This window comes from Atractosteus spatula, chromosome 27, assembly GCF_055471065.1.
Source record: "Atractosteus spatula isolate fAtrSpa1 chromosome 27, fAtrSpa1.hap1, whole genome shotgun sequence".
Taxonomy (NCBI): Eukaryota; Metazoa; Chordata; class Actinopteri; order Semionotiformes; family Lepisosteidae; genus Atractosteus; species Atractosteus spatula.
Window position 1 is genome coordinate 603,469 of NC_142732.1, and position 13,244 is coordinate 616,712.

Consider the following 13,244-nt stretch of genomic DNA (forward strand, 5'->3'; position numbering starts at 1 on the left):
ATTGATGAGAAAACTTAACCTCACCCTCGGATTCTTTACAAAGTTAAATCACTAGTCACACTCCTGCTTTAGTTTCAGGTCACAATGTCCCCATTAGAGCTCCGTGTCCTTGCCAAGATTCAATCTCCTCCTACTACAAAGGACAGCTCTTTCACCATCACTACTGAAAGATTTATGGAACAAAAATCCTACATATCATCCTCATTAGATTGCTTTTGACAATCCCTAAATGGATCAGAATGATCCAAGTACAAAAAAATGAAAAATGAATAAATCTAAAAAGACTAGGAATACAGCAGATTGCACTATGCTTTCTTTCGTAGATCTCAAAAACAGGAAAGGTGCCTAAAAATGTGCGGATGCGTCTGTGCTCCCACGGTCAGGAGAAGAGCAGGGAGATGGAGATGGGACAGCGATATTACCCCACTGCGCGCGGGGAGAGAGCTCATCAATACCTGCTGCCCCAGCCACGTCCTCGGGCAGCTCCCCCTCCTCCATCTCCAGGTTCCCGCTGTACTCCACGTCATTCTCCCCAGACCTGGGAACAGCCCCGACACCGCATGTCAGACACTACAGCAATGTCACGCTTCAACACTTCTGTTTATGAAGCCCCAGCTGGTGAGCAGTGGTTTGTAACAAACCCACAATGCACTTCTCTAATGTGTCCATTTGGATGAACATTCGTCAAACCTGTTATGTGCCTGAAAAGTGGTAAAAAACATTGCAAATAAGAGTTTGTCCATTCAACCCATTGTGCTTGTTTGATAGTTCAGTAGACAAGTAAAATAAAATTTCATTCAGCCACCTCTTATGAAAGACCAGAGATTCAACTGTGATCCTGTGGCAGAACAATATGCTAATTGCTGTTAACAACCAATCAGTTGGGAGCTCTAAGCTCTAAGTGTGATGGCCTGCTCACCACCGAACTACACCTGATGACAACCTGACTTCATGGTGCTGCATTGATCAAATCATAAGACTTTATTAGCTGTCTCTCCTGCAGACTCATCCTGCCATGACATTTCAACAGGACAATGCACAGGGCTTTGAGGGGAGAGCCGTGTCAGCATGTGGTGATCACAAAGGAACAAGTGAAGGTTCCTAATTCCCTGCTAACAAGTAGAAAGAAACATTTCCACTGTCAAGTCTTCTTCAAAAGTAGAAGACATGTTACATTTCTTCTTTCTACCTTTCAGTATGGAGTTAACATTTACTTGTTTCAATGTACAGCATTGGTCAACAGGAAAAGAAAAGACAGCTTTCTTGCAGAATAAGAATGGGACAGTTCAGTATCATCAAAACCTGAATAATGGCCTTCAGTATCCAAGTAAAAGTCAGATTGGCTTTTTATCAAGCAATCACACGTGTGATCACATTACACCCTACACACACTTATAAACAAATTCCTGCCAAATAAAATTAAGGAAAAATATTTGCCTGTTTTATTGATTTTAGAAAAGCACTTGACTCAGTTTAGCAAGATAGACTATTTTACAAATGTCTAGAAAGTGGTGTAGGAGTTAAAGTCTACGATGTAATAGAATCAACATACTCGAAGAGCAAGTGCACAGTAGAAATTAACAACAAAAGGACTGAGTTGCTCATGGGCATGGGGTGAGACAGCACTGCAGCCTGAGCCCAACACGGTCCAATAGTGACAGTTCATGGAAACAGTTTACAGCTCCTGGCCTCATGCTGCCCAGTACAGAGCTTGGGAGCAGAGCTTGGCACTACTGGAGCAGTACTGTCAGACCTGGGCACTGACAGCCCATCTGGGCAAGACCAGAAGAGTTAGTTTTCACGAAGAAAACCTGATTTCTGTGGGGGTTCCACTTCACACTTAACACATTGGAACGCAGAACCAGCTAAACATACACTGGTCCAAAGATCAGCTCATCAGGGAGTTTTGACCTGGCAATGAGAGCAACAAAGCACACATACAGTACCTGAAGAAAGAGGCTCTTCTATATCAACCCCTCGCAAATCCCTGGTGCTGAATAGTTTAAGGTTATGAGTTAAATATTTAGTATTTAAATGTGGGGTTCAATCACAAACTTGGATTACATAAAATGGGACAAACACTCCATTGAATCGATGCACTCCTTTTTGTAAAAACATTAATCTGCTGAGAAAAACGCCAAATACTGCTTGTGGGGATGAATGAAACCGATATGGATATAACCGAGAATGGATAGTAAAAAATGATGGCGCAGTACAAAAGGTCAGATTTGTCAGTTCCTCTTTTAGGAACTGCTCTCTTCATAGCACGCAGAGAATACAAGGCAGCTGAAACCTGGAAATATAGTTCTTACCCTAAGAGACACCATGATGCATCTCTCAAAACATCCTGTGGGACACTCATTCAAACATCCTGTGCTTCGATCCTTCCATAGTTTATTTTAAAACAGCCTTACTAAGAACAGCGAACAGGTTTAGAAAAAATATCCTCAATGGGACTATAAGGAGGTTGCATGCCAGTTTTTAGAAAGTATGAAATTAACTTGACTTAAATGGGCCAAAAACAAATTAAAGATCTCTCACTCCAGGTTTAAGATGTTAGGATGCTTTCTGAGACTATTTTATGTCTAGAGCACAGATATGTGCGTTGCAAGAGGATTTTCGGTACTTCCTCATCTGACGTACAATACACATGGGATACTGGCTTCACATGAAATGAGAATCTTATGCAAGAAGTCTAAGAAAAAACATTAGATACTGTACTCAGTCACTATTACTATCTTTTAGAAAGAAGCGCTCTTCTCTAGAAGAGTCACAACATCCTTGATACTCCAGGGTGACAGATAAGCTGCATGATTATAACAGTGCCTGCTGAGAGATGAGTCAGTAAACTCCCTGCAGTGCCACACACTGAGCACAGCGTTTATTAATAGAAGACAACAGTTAAAGGCATCTGACTTGCAACACATCTGGAAGGATATATTGAGAACTAAAATCACCAATAGCACTGAAAACCTGTCAAAATCAGTTGCCACTCTCTGGAGCCTGTCGGGCATCTCTGACAGATGTTTCTCTGTTCAAGACCTGCCTTATTAAAGAAAGAAGTCTTTTATAACCTTTATGCCAAGAAAGAAGGTAAAAGGAAGATAGATCTGAAAGAAGTACAGAAACCGAAGAGGAAGTGGATAGCACGTGGCACGTGTGAACGATAAATCCAGGCAAGGGGGTGAGTCATTCAGGAAATAAAGAGGTGAAGCAGTGAGTGACTCAGGTCACTCCCAGCAGCCATATCACTCTGCAACTCACAACTGGCAGCCCACTGAAGCTCAGCAGGTGTGAGCCTGGTCAGTACCTGGATGGGAGACCTCCTGGGAAAAACTAAGGTTGCTGCTGGAAGAGGTGTTAGTGGGGCCAGCAGGGGACGCTCACCCTGCAGACCTTGTGGGTCCTAATGCCCCAGTATAGTGATGGAGACACTATACTGTAAACAGATGCCATCCTTCAGATGAGACGTAAAACCGAGGTCCTGACTCTCTGTGGTCATTAAAAATTCCAGGGCGTTTCTTGAAAAGAGTAGGGGTGTAACGTGGCCTCCTAATAATCCCCATCTATGAATTGGCTTCATCACTCTGCTCTCCTCCCCTGTGTGGGGAGTGTTCTGGCGCACTATGGCTGCCGTCACATCATCCAGGTGGGGCTGCACATGGGTGGTTTACCTGAAAAAGCACTTTGAGTGGAGTGTCCAGAAAAGTGATATATAAGTGTAAGCAATTATTATCAGGTTGTCAGTGAAGCAGACGCCCACTTGCCCGGCCTGTGTGTGATCGTGGGCGGGATCGGCAGTGCCAGAGCTTCCCAGCCACCACTCACATGGTCTCCTCGTCGATGTCGTTTTCTTCAGTGTTGCTGGTGGCGGTGGAGCTGCCCGAGGTGCTGCTGCCATCCAGGGGGTTGAGCTCCTCGTCGCCGGTCAGGCAGTCCACCTCCAGGTCTCCGTCCGACAGCTCCTGCACAGACAGCGCAGCTCGCGTGAGAGAGCGCCACACACTGCTCCAGCCCCTGACCGGCAGGGGCGTTCGTTTTCAAACCCACTCGCCTTTTCACTGATGCCATTTCAGAATTAAAATGGAAGAGAAGGCTATTCATCACAACTGAGGTCCCCATTTGTAGCCTGAATGAGCCTTTGGAGATAATGCATGGCGAGAAAATCTTTTCCTTTAATTTTATAATTTTCACATTTTATTATTCAGGCACTAGATGAAAAATTGTTCTTATTTAAGCTACGCTGCAATAAATCTCAATTTTTATTAATACACATTACTGCATTAGGAAGGGAATGTGGAAGATTTAATGACATGATTACAGCTTTGAAGAAAATGAAAAGACAAAACTGAAAATAAAGGCCTTGGATGATACAAGCACTGTTACTAATATATTTTCAGCAGACTTACAGTTGGACAATTAAACCGTGAAGTTACAAGAACTATATTTCATTATTGTAAATTATTCTTGGTGTCAAAATGGAACGTCTCTTCTCGTCTCCCACTGAGCAAATACACATTGATAACGTTAAGAGCCCATTAACCTAGAATAACATTAAATCTGGAAAAAAATAATGCTTTAATATTTTGGGAGCAGAAACAGATAGAGATGAACTAGAATTTAAAACACGTGTTTTCATTAAAAGTCCATGTAAACGTCTGCTGTAACCAGAGGAATTCACACTCACATTCGAGTCGTCCTGCTGGGTCTTCTCCTCTTCCTCCTCCTCCTCCTCTTTCGCCTCTCCAGCCCCAGCCTGAGTGCACTCCTCCGCCACAGCCCCCTTTCCGGCTCGGGGGTCCCTCTCGGAGGCAGGGGGACACAGGCGGCGGTCAGGCGGGGAGGAGCTACGGGACTTCTGCCTCCGAAACAGCTCGATGGCAAGCCTCTGCAAACACAGCAAGGTTCCCAGTAATAGGAGCTTTACCCACAGGTACATTCGGACTTCATAACAAAACCAGAAGTTGCACTATGGGCCGAAACAAGCTATAGGTCAGTTCTTCATACCAGACGTTTCAGGCCACATACGGCATAACACCTTCCTAATTAGTTCCCTGTGCGGAGTTACTCACTTCACCCACCTCCTTCAGATTGTTTATCTGCTGAATATAGCTGGTCTGCGCGGCCTCCAGCTGGCTGATGTACCAGTACTGGTCTCGGCACTTCTGGAAGAATGTGGGAGAGCGCACCTGGTACCTGCCCAATTCAGAAGCATTCAGTTTTGCAAAAAAGTGCACCAGCCAGAGAATTTTTCAAGGTCTTTCTCTCCTAGCTTTACTCTCAAGGCTCAGGCTAACAGCTTTGAATCGTTACTGTGCTACTTGCATTAAAGTAGCAAAAAAGTGTTAGGGCTTATTCACACAAAAGTGATCCAATGGCGTTGGGTGAAATACATTTGCAGTAATATTGGGCATTCACACCAGAGGTGACACAGTAACGATGTGAAAAGGCTAGTAGCAGGTCCTTGTTGAAGCCTACATACATTGTTAGCAGTGAAAAAACATGTAAGAAGTCTGCCGCAACTATAAGTTAATTTGTATTTCACACCAGATATTCCAGGAAAACACAGCCATTATTGCAAGAGTGCATTTTTATATTTCACATTTTTTAACTTCATGCTCTCACGGGTTGGAAAAATGAATACTCTCCATAACAAACCAAGTGTTCTCTTAATACTCAGACTTACATTTCAGTTGCTGTTGGTCACTACTCATCCTTATATCCTAACCAAAGGCTTTGCAACAGCACCAGAACTTCTGCAGACCGGAAAGGTTCAACAGCAAACAGCAGAATGACTCGGAGCTCCTGCAAGGCTGGGCTCAGAGTGGTATGAAAAGGGCAGTGTGCCCACAAACCTCAGGACGAGCGTGTCGGTCTGCATGTTGAGGTATCCCTCGCTGGCCAGCAGGTCCAGCCTGAAAAAGCGGTTGTAGCCCCAGCACTCTCCCACCTCGAAATCTGAGGCGAACTCCCGAATGATGTTTTTAGTGGGGTCACTGGAGGCCTGGTGCACCATCTCCACCCGATACTCATACCTTCAAACACAGGAAAGTGCTGCTAGGATCTCACCACAACAGATCATTCAGTCCCAGCTATTTCAATACATGCGCTACCACTAAACTACTCAGTTAGTACAGGGTTAGCAACATCATACCGTTTTAAAAAATTACCTCTTGGAATGCATCTCAAACCAGAACTACAAGGAGGAATGAATGAAGTTTAGTATGATATAGAGATGGTTCTCATTTGAGCTACTAACAGGACAGCAATAGCTGAACTATTGTCAAACTTCTAGCATTTGCTGCTCAATATCTGTTATGGTGAGTTTTCCTGGAAAGAAAAGGCAGTTGTTCCTTTTGGAAGTGCTATGGAGGGAAAGGGGAGTGCGTACTTGGATGTCTCGGGGAGCCCTGCTGACAGCTCCAGGAAGACTGACAGGTAGTTCCCACGCACCACTCCATTGCCATCCTGCAGAAAGAAGGAGAGGAGCTGGGAAACGCCTACAGACTCGTGGCTTATGCCGAACAGTAAGCTGTCATTCCCACGTTACTGGCTGTGAACTGTGTGAAGCGGAGAACAAAGTTTACAAACAGGAAGCCATTCGGCCTGCGTTTGATTTTTTTCTCAACGATCTCAGGCTACCACTTCGACAACACTTGTTCCACAATTCCACGACCCTCTCTGTAAACAGAATGTCTCTTGTTGTCAGCTTAAAAGTTTTATGGAAATATTCGTGTACAGAAAAGATTCTATTCTTAATTGAAAGAAGATTTTTCAGAATATACAGTAGGGTGTCGACAATTGTGAATTTAGTCAGCTGGCTGACGGGGTCTTGTATGGAGAAAAGTATGCAATTAAATCCAGTTTCAGTGTTAGCAGTGCAACAGACAAGGATCGTGAGCCTCTTCCTACCCCGTGCCCAAGACCCACAACCCAGCACCCGCATCTCAGAGTGGCCTTATTTTTATCTTGTAGAGAACTCTCCCGGTTCTGTGTCCATGTGGGGGATGACAGGCTGGTGACGACTTTACAGGCTACCTGACAGTCTTATTGTCCGTTTCATTACAGCATGGCGTGATGATCACGGAGGCAGAGGAAGACAGTGCCGACTGGACGCAACAGATTACTAAAAGTCTGTGAGTACTGCTGATCAATGTTATTTAAAATAAATTATTAAAGCCAAAGCATTAGGGAATCATATAAAGGAAGGTTATATGTTTATTACAATAATCACAGCAGTTATAAAGCACTTTATAAATACACTTTTGAGGAGCATAAAATAGGACAATTGCTCATTGAAAATACAGAAAATAAAACACTGCAAATGTTTAGTTCATATAAAAGAACAAAGGCCTTACTGGATAGACCTTCAGTCTCCAACACAGCCCGGATATCTGCAGAGGCGGACTGTACACAGGGTCTGCTCTCTGCCTCAGAGTGCTGTTCCGGAACAAGAACAACATCCATGTAAAGCAGACAAGCCATACTTTAGGAGAATACTGACATACATTCATTAGCTAATAAGTCCCTTGTTTGCCACTCTGCTTAATTGCATATGTTTCCCATGTGCCAGTTTAACCACAGCTCACATTCCCAAAAGGATATTTCAGACCTCTCTACTCCCACAGCTGATAGACTGCAGGGCAGGACGCCGACATCACTGTCTACCCTGTTCCTTATAATAAATTTAAAGGGAGATAAAGGAAAATTTAACACCTTGGTAATATAATGTTAAATAAGGCCATTGTCAATGTGTAATGATTTATCATAAGGTAAACGAATCAGGAATTTACAATGCTCCCCAATTCAATAACATAGTGACATGGGTGCCACCATCCTATAATCACCATTTATATACAAAAACTCAAAAATGAAGTGGGCCCAGTAATAACATTAGTTCAGTCTTCCCAAGCCATGCGGCTGCTGGCCATATTGCTTGTCCAACCACATTTCCACAACGGCTTATAAGACAATCCTTTGTGATCTGACCATGAAGACACACAGCATATTGGTTCCTAGCCATCAATGGACTGTGCATTTCTGTTACAATAGCATCACAGTTGCATCCATAGGGACGTGGTACTCCTACCTCCTAAGCTCTCCAATTTCAAGAACAGCTGAACCAACACTTATATTAGGAGGGCAATGCTTTAATGTAATGATTTGAACAGGCAGGACTAAAACACTGAAAGAAATCCATATGTATACCTAATAGCTGATTAATGTGGGTCAAGGCTTAGCCTCTCTTTTTCCTTTAACAAAATAATTTATTCTGCTAGGCTCCTATACTGGCAACTGCGTAGTCTACAAGCCTGCTATCTCAGAAGCGCTAAAAACAGGAATGAAAAATGCCACCTCCAAAAAAAAAAAACTCACCTAAAGTTTGCCAGAACAAAAGTGCTAGAATCATACGCAGGAACCAGCTCACTGAAAAGAAAAAGAAAAAGAAATTGCAAATAAAACCCATATCCATATGCTTAAGGCATTTGTCATCACTAACATTCTGCAGAAGCTGCAAATTAGCAATAAAAGCACCTGCTCTCCAGGATTGCTTTTATGTTACAGCACAAAGACAAGCTTTCCAACCCTGCGATCGTCTCGCAGACTAAATAGCAGCACAAGATTTTATATTTCACGGCTGATGCAGCTGAGCCATTTATCCTGCCTTTCAGGTCATCAACATCTTTCCCCGATTTATTCAAACCGTCTCAAATATCCTCTCCCTCCTCCCACAGCGCTTCTGTCCAGCAATAATTTGTGATTTTGGTACAGGCAATTTCCAAAAGAAATCCCTTAACCTAAAAGGGAAACAATAGCGAGCTGTCTATTACCTGCAAAAAAAGAAGAGCACAAGTTTTTACAACCAGAAAAGGTAATTCAAGCAAATGACACTCTGACCACATTCAAGCTCAGGGGTGTGTTCACTTATCCAAAACACTATTCAAGGTTTTCATTTTAATTACTTCTGAGAATGTTTCAGCACTTCTTTTTTAGTTGGAGGTTGTGCATTACACTGTGTAAATAAAAGGTAAAATAAATTTCATCTGTTTTGATTTGAGGCAACAAAATGTGAGTATGTTGACTTTCTAAATATACTGTAGGCACCCTTGCTTAATCTTTACCACAGTGATGACCACTGTGTTCTCAACTCATATTGTGCTCTTCTAACAGACACTAGGGTTCCTGAAGATGAATGAAATGTTGAGCAACTATTTGTTTTGACATGGAATCCTTAATTAAAAAAATACATCTAATGCATGCACTCAAAGGATAAAAGCCTTTTTATGACAAATGTTTAATGTATGTTAGCCAACTGCTTAACATTTCAGGGCACAGCCTATTCTAGAAACTCCAACAGATGTTGGGTCTTGAAGCGTTAAGCAAATGTCTTTGAATAGGGTACAATAAAAAAAGACTTTGCATACAAAATATTGCTTGTCCTTTTGGGAGCGTCATGTGTGATCTGTGACTTTGTTTAGCAACAAAAGAAATCTTCACATCACCTTTCATGCAATTGCAATCGAGTTTTCAAAATCCAAGGAAAACTTTCTAAAATTACCACAATATTTGATCAAGTTTTTGAGAGCTTTTTAAGAATACACTATGTCCAAGTCTATGTCTGCTTAGCATAGACGTATCCATCTTATCTTTTAGCTTATCTGTCATTAACATTAGTTTCCCAAACATCTGACTGCCTGCCATCCTGTAATGAAATATAATGGGCTGAATCGATTATCTTAATCAACAAAGCTGGAGTAGCGGGCATTTGTATACTTAATTCACAAAAAATTCACACTGGATCAATGCTACAGGCAGTGGACGTGGATATCTAGATTTTTTCTGTACACGGGTAAAAGTAGCTCGCAAGATGAAGAACCTATGAAGCCCACATGCATGATTAACCTCTGTGAACAGAGGTCTTGCAAGAAGGTTACACATTTTGCAAACTAGCTGCCTGGCTACACTCTGTAGACCAGGGTGCCAGCCTGGCTTCGAGCCAGAGCTGGTGTTTCCTCTCTCTAAAATGCATTCCTTCCAGATGACAGTGGAACGATAGTAGCAGGTTTTCTACTGTTCTAATTATTCCCTGTCTAGCTCATTATGGGCTGATTGTCTCTCTGTTCCTGTCACTGTTGGTGGGGCTTCTCTAGCTACAAATTAAAAGCTTAGTCATTTGCATCTATCACAGCAATGTTTCTTTTTAATATGTTGCTGCACTAAAAAAAAAAAATCCAATTTTAGTAATGTGTTGCTATACGATTAACAGGCAAACTGACCTACACGTTGTGAACTTCAACAAAGGTTTTTAACCCAGATGCTTAACTTCCACCTTTGGTAAAGTCTACAAAGATGTACAAAACTTCTAATTTTAAATGACAAATTAAAATGAATAAAAAGCACATATTTAATTTACGAAAAACATAGCACTGCTTTTGAAAACTCATTATTAATAAATGAGATGCACAAATTAACAAACAATCCAAATATTAACTAAGTCATTCTGAGAAAGCAAAAGTCAACAATTCATTAACTGAAATTCACCTTCCTCTGAAGGTGACCTGTGGTAGACAGGCCATGCTGGAGTGTCGTAACAGATTTGTCAACCTTATAAAACCCCACCTCCAGAGAAAAGGCAATACAAAGAGTACTGCTGGTTTGTCTTCTTCTCTGACATATAAAAATGACTAAGTCTGTAGGGGTGGAGATAATTCTGTTGTGTGAAGACTAGATTTCCCAAAGCAAGCAGTTCACAGGCACTGTTTGGAAAGCTGCATCTGTAAAGCAATCTGCAGACTCTCTGGGAGAAATTGAACCACCCACACAATACAATTACCTCCACCTGCTTCTCTTTAATCAACACAGTCACTAGGTCATTGCACAAGACACCAGAAAACTGGCTGTCAGATCTTCACTTCAATGATTTAAAGAGCTGTGAAAAAATACTCTACACGTACCTATTCAGCATTACAGATTTACCACTGGCATAAGAGACACAAAGTCGTCGAGCTCCAGCAAAAAAAGGGTTTTAGACTCCCTCTTGAGTAAAAGGGACAAATTAAAAGCAGCTTCATATTATAGCAATTCTTTTCTAATACCTGGCAATAGGCTAGAGTCCATCTTCAGTGTTGTGAACAAAATGTGAATTAATTTACCCTGTAAACCCTTGGAAAGCTCAGAAAGCTCTTCTCCACTTGTCACCTGAGAATCCCCAACAGGGGTGTAGGAGGCTGTTGCTGGGGTCAGTTGCATGTTTGAACCCCGGACTGTGGGGTAAACGCTGACCTCCAGGCCACATCATGCAACACAGACACAACACATCACCAGATTTGGAGGGCACGTTTCAGTGGTCCGTCACTGTTCTTGGCTTGCAGAACCCCTCCGGGATCCTATGACGTGTTAGGAAGTCATCTCATTAATGGGCTGCAACCAGGATTTGACTAGCAGCTAGACCAGGGTAGGACTGGGATTAGTCTCCAGGATTTCAGCAAGAGCGAGCCTGTCTTGCCAAGTGCCTGCAAGCCGGCAGCGACAAAACACTTGGCAACTCGGGTGGGTTAAAAATATTTTAAAAACTAAATTTAAAAGAATCTACATGAAGCCTTCACCTTGACTGAAGCAAAATGGAAACGTGAGCAAAACGATTCCCTGTCCCCCCCCATGATTGCCATCGGGTGCTGGCAGGGAGCGGAGCTGGTGTACCTGGTGAAGTCCGGGGGAACGGGAGTCGTGACAAAGGAGGCCATGGGCTTGCGGTGCACCTGCTGGAACATGAGCAGGATCTCGGGGCTCTTGGAGATGAGCTCACTCTTACTGCAGGAGCGCAGCTGTGGGAGAGACAACCCCGTCACACACACAAACCCTCGCAACGTTTCTCAATCCTGTCTGCAAACTGCGACGTTACATACAGCTGCACACGTTTTTAGGCTGAAGTATGTCTTGTGAAATAATTTTGAAAAAAAAATGTAATCACGTTTTGCACTGCCAAATATTATGCAAGGCCATAATTTTATTGGATGTGCTAATAAGTAGGTGCATCTGTCTTCAGAAGCACACTCACGCTTCACTTGAGAGAAGTAGACATCACTTCTATTTTGTTGTTCTATATTGCTCACGGACCGTGCCAACCAGTACACAAGCAAGCCTCTCTCTCAGTATCACCTTACTTAATCCTAATTCTAAATATATTCATGTTAATACCTTGAAAAGTTCTGATACTACTTTGCTTCAATCACAAGGGGTTAAAACGTTAAAATTATGAGTTTGTGAAGTTTGTCTTTTAAGCACAGTATTGAACTTTAATTCTAATAATTAAAAATCTTCATAACCTATCACACTTCTTTTCATTGGACTATGGTTTTTTATAAAATCATGAATTTCATGCTCTTGGCCTATTTTACAAATCACAAACTTCATGCTTCTTTTAGGAAGTGAGTGTTCAGTTCCACAGTGAGTGTTAAAGCCTAACCAAACTATGACACTGTAAAGTGCACTTCTGCAAGGCGTTTTATACCCAATCCATGGCATTCCTCATAATTTAAGTGGTTTGAGAAGTTACTTTTAAACACACCATACAAAATAAAGTTTTTTGTAATTAATAAGGGGAAGAAGTGCATTTAAAAAAAATCAATCAGAAAGGCTGGGCTATAGATTTGTAACTATAGAACATTAAACACACATCTGTATGCTTTAAGAAGGATGAACCGAAAATATATAAATCACACTTGTTTGGTTAGGCTCTGTTGTACTCTCAATAAGTGTCACCAACCTCACAGACATAAAAAAATCCCAGCATGGGTGATTCAACTTATTCCCCCACAAGTGCAGCTGAACAGTCTGGTGCACACTCCTGTCACTTTGAACACTCACTTCACATTCTCCACCTAAACTGCGCATACAGTTCCCTCCACAAACCAAAGGACAACGTAGAATACCCTGCAAGAAAAGCAAAAACTTTAAAAGAACAGTCTCAGAGCTTTCCATTCTGCACATGCTGCATGGATGAGGTTACTTCTAAATATTATTGAACAGTGGAAATACTGTCCAATACGCTAAATTATAGCGTTTGTGGGCAAAGTAATGTTGGTTCTCTGTGAATAAAGCATTTAACATTAAATGGATCATACAAAAAATGCTAACTGAAATCAGTTAGAAAATCACAGGCTTATGTGATTATGTTTCAAACTAGGTAAGTTTGAGCAAAACATTGACCATAGATGAGGAGATTTAAGACAAGGGAATTATAT

The 13,244-nt window shown here is 42.0% G+C and overlaps 1 protein-coding gene across 1 annotated transcript in view; it reads right to left on the bottom strand.

Moving 5' to 3' along the window:
- The window catches only part of trim37 (tripartite motif containing 37), a 33,061-nt gene that overhangs the window by 7,685 nt on the left and 12,132 nt on the right, over positions 1 to 13,244 (bottom strand). Inside the window, exons 10-19 of the mRNA XM_088907005.1 lie at positions 12,868 to 12,933; positions 11,701 to 11,825; positions 8,377 to 8,427; positions 7,359 to 7,440; positions 6,392 to 6,468; positions 5,856 to 6,035; positions 5,082 to 5,196; positions 4,688 to 4,888; positions 3,829 to 3,965; positions 456 to 538 (exon numbers count right to left, since the gene is read on the bottom strand). Coding sequence (XP_088763131.1) covers positions 456 to 538; positions 3,829 to 3,965; positions 4,688 to 4,888; positions 5,082 to 5,196; positions 5,856 to 6,035; positions 6,392 to 6,468; positions 7,359 to 7,440; positions 8,377 to 8,427; positions 11,701 to 11,825; positions 12,868 to 12,933 — 1,117 coding nt within the window. The remainder of the gene's footprint in view (positions 1 to 455; positions 539 to 3,828; positions 3,966 to 4,687; positions 4,889 to 5,081; positions 5,197 to 5,855; positions 6,036 to 6,391; positions 6,469 to 7,358; positions 7,441 to 8,376; positions 8,428 to 11,700; positions 11,826 to 12,867; positions 12,934 to 13,244) is intronic.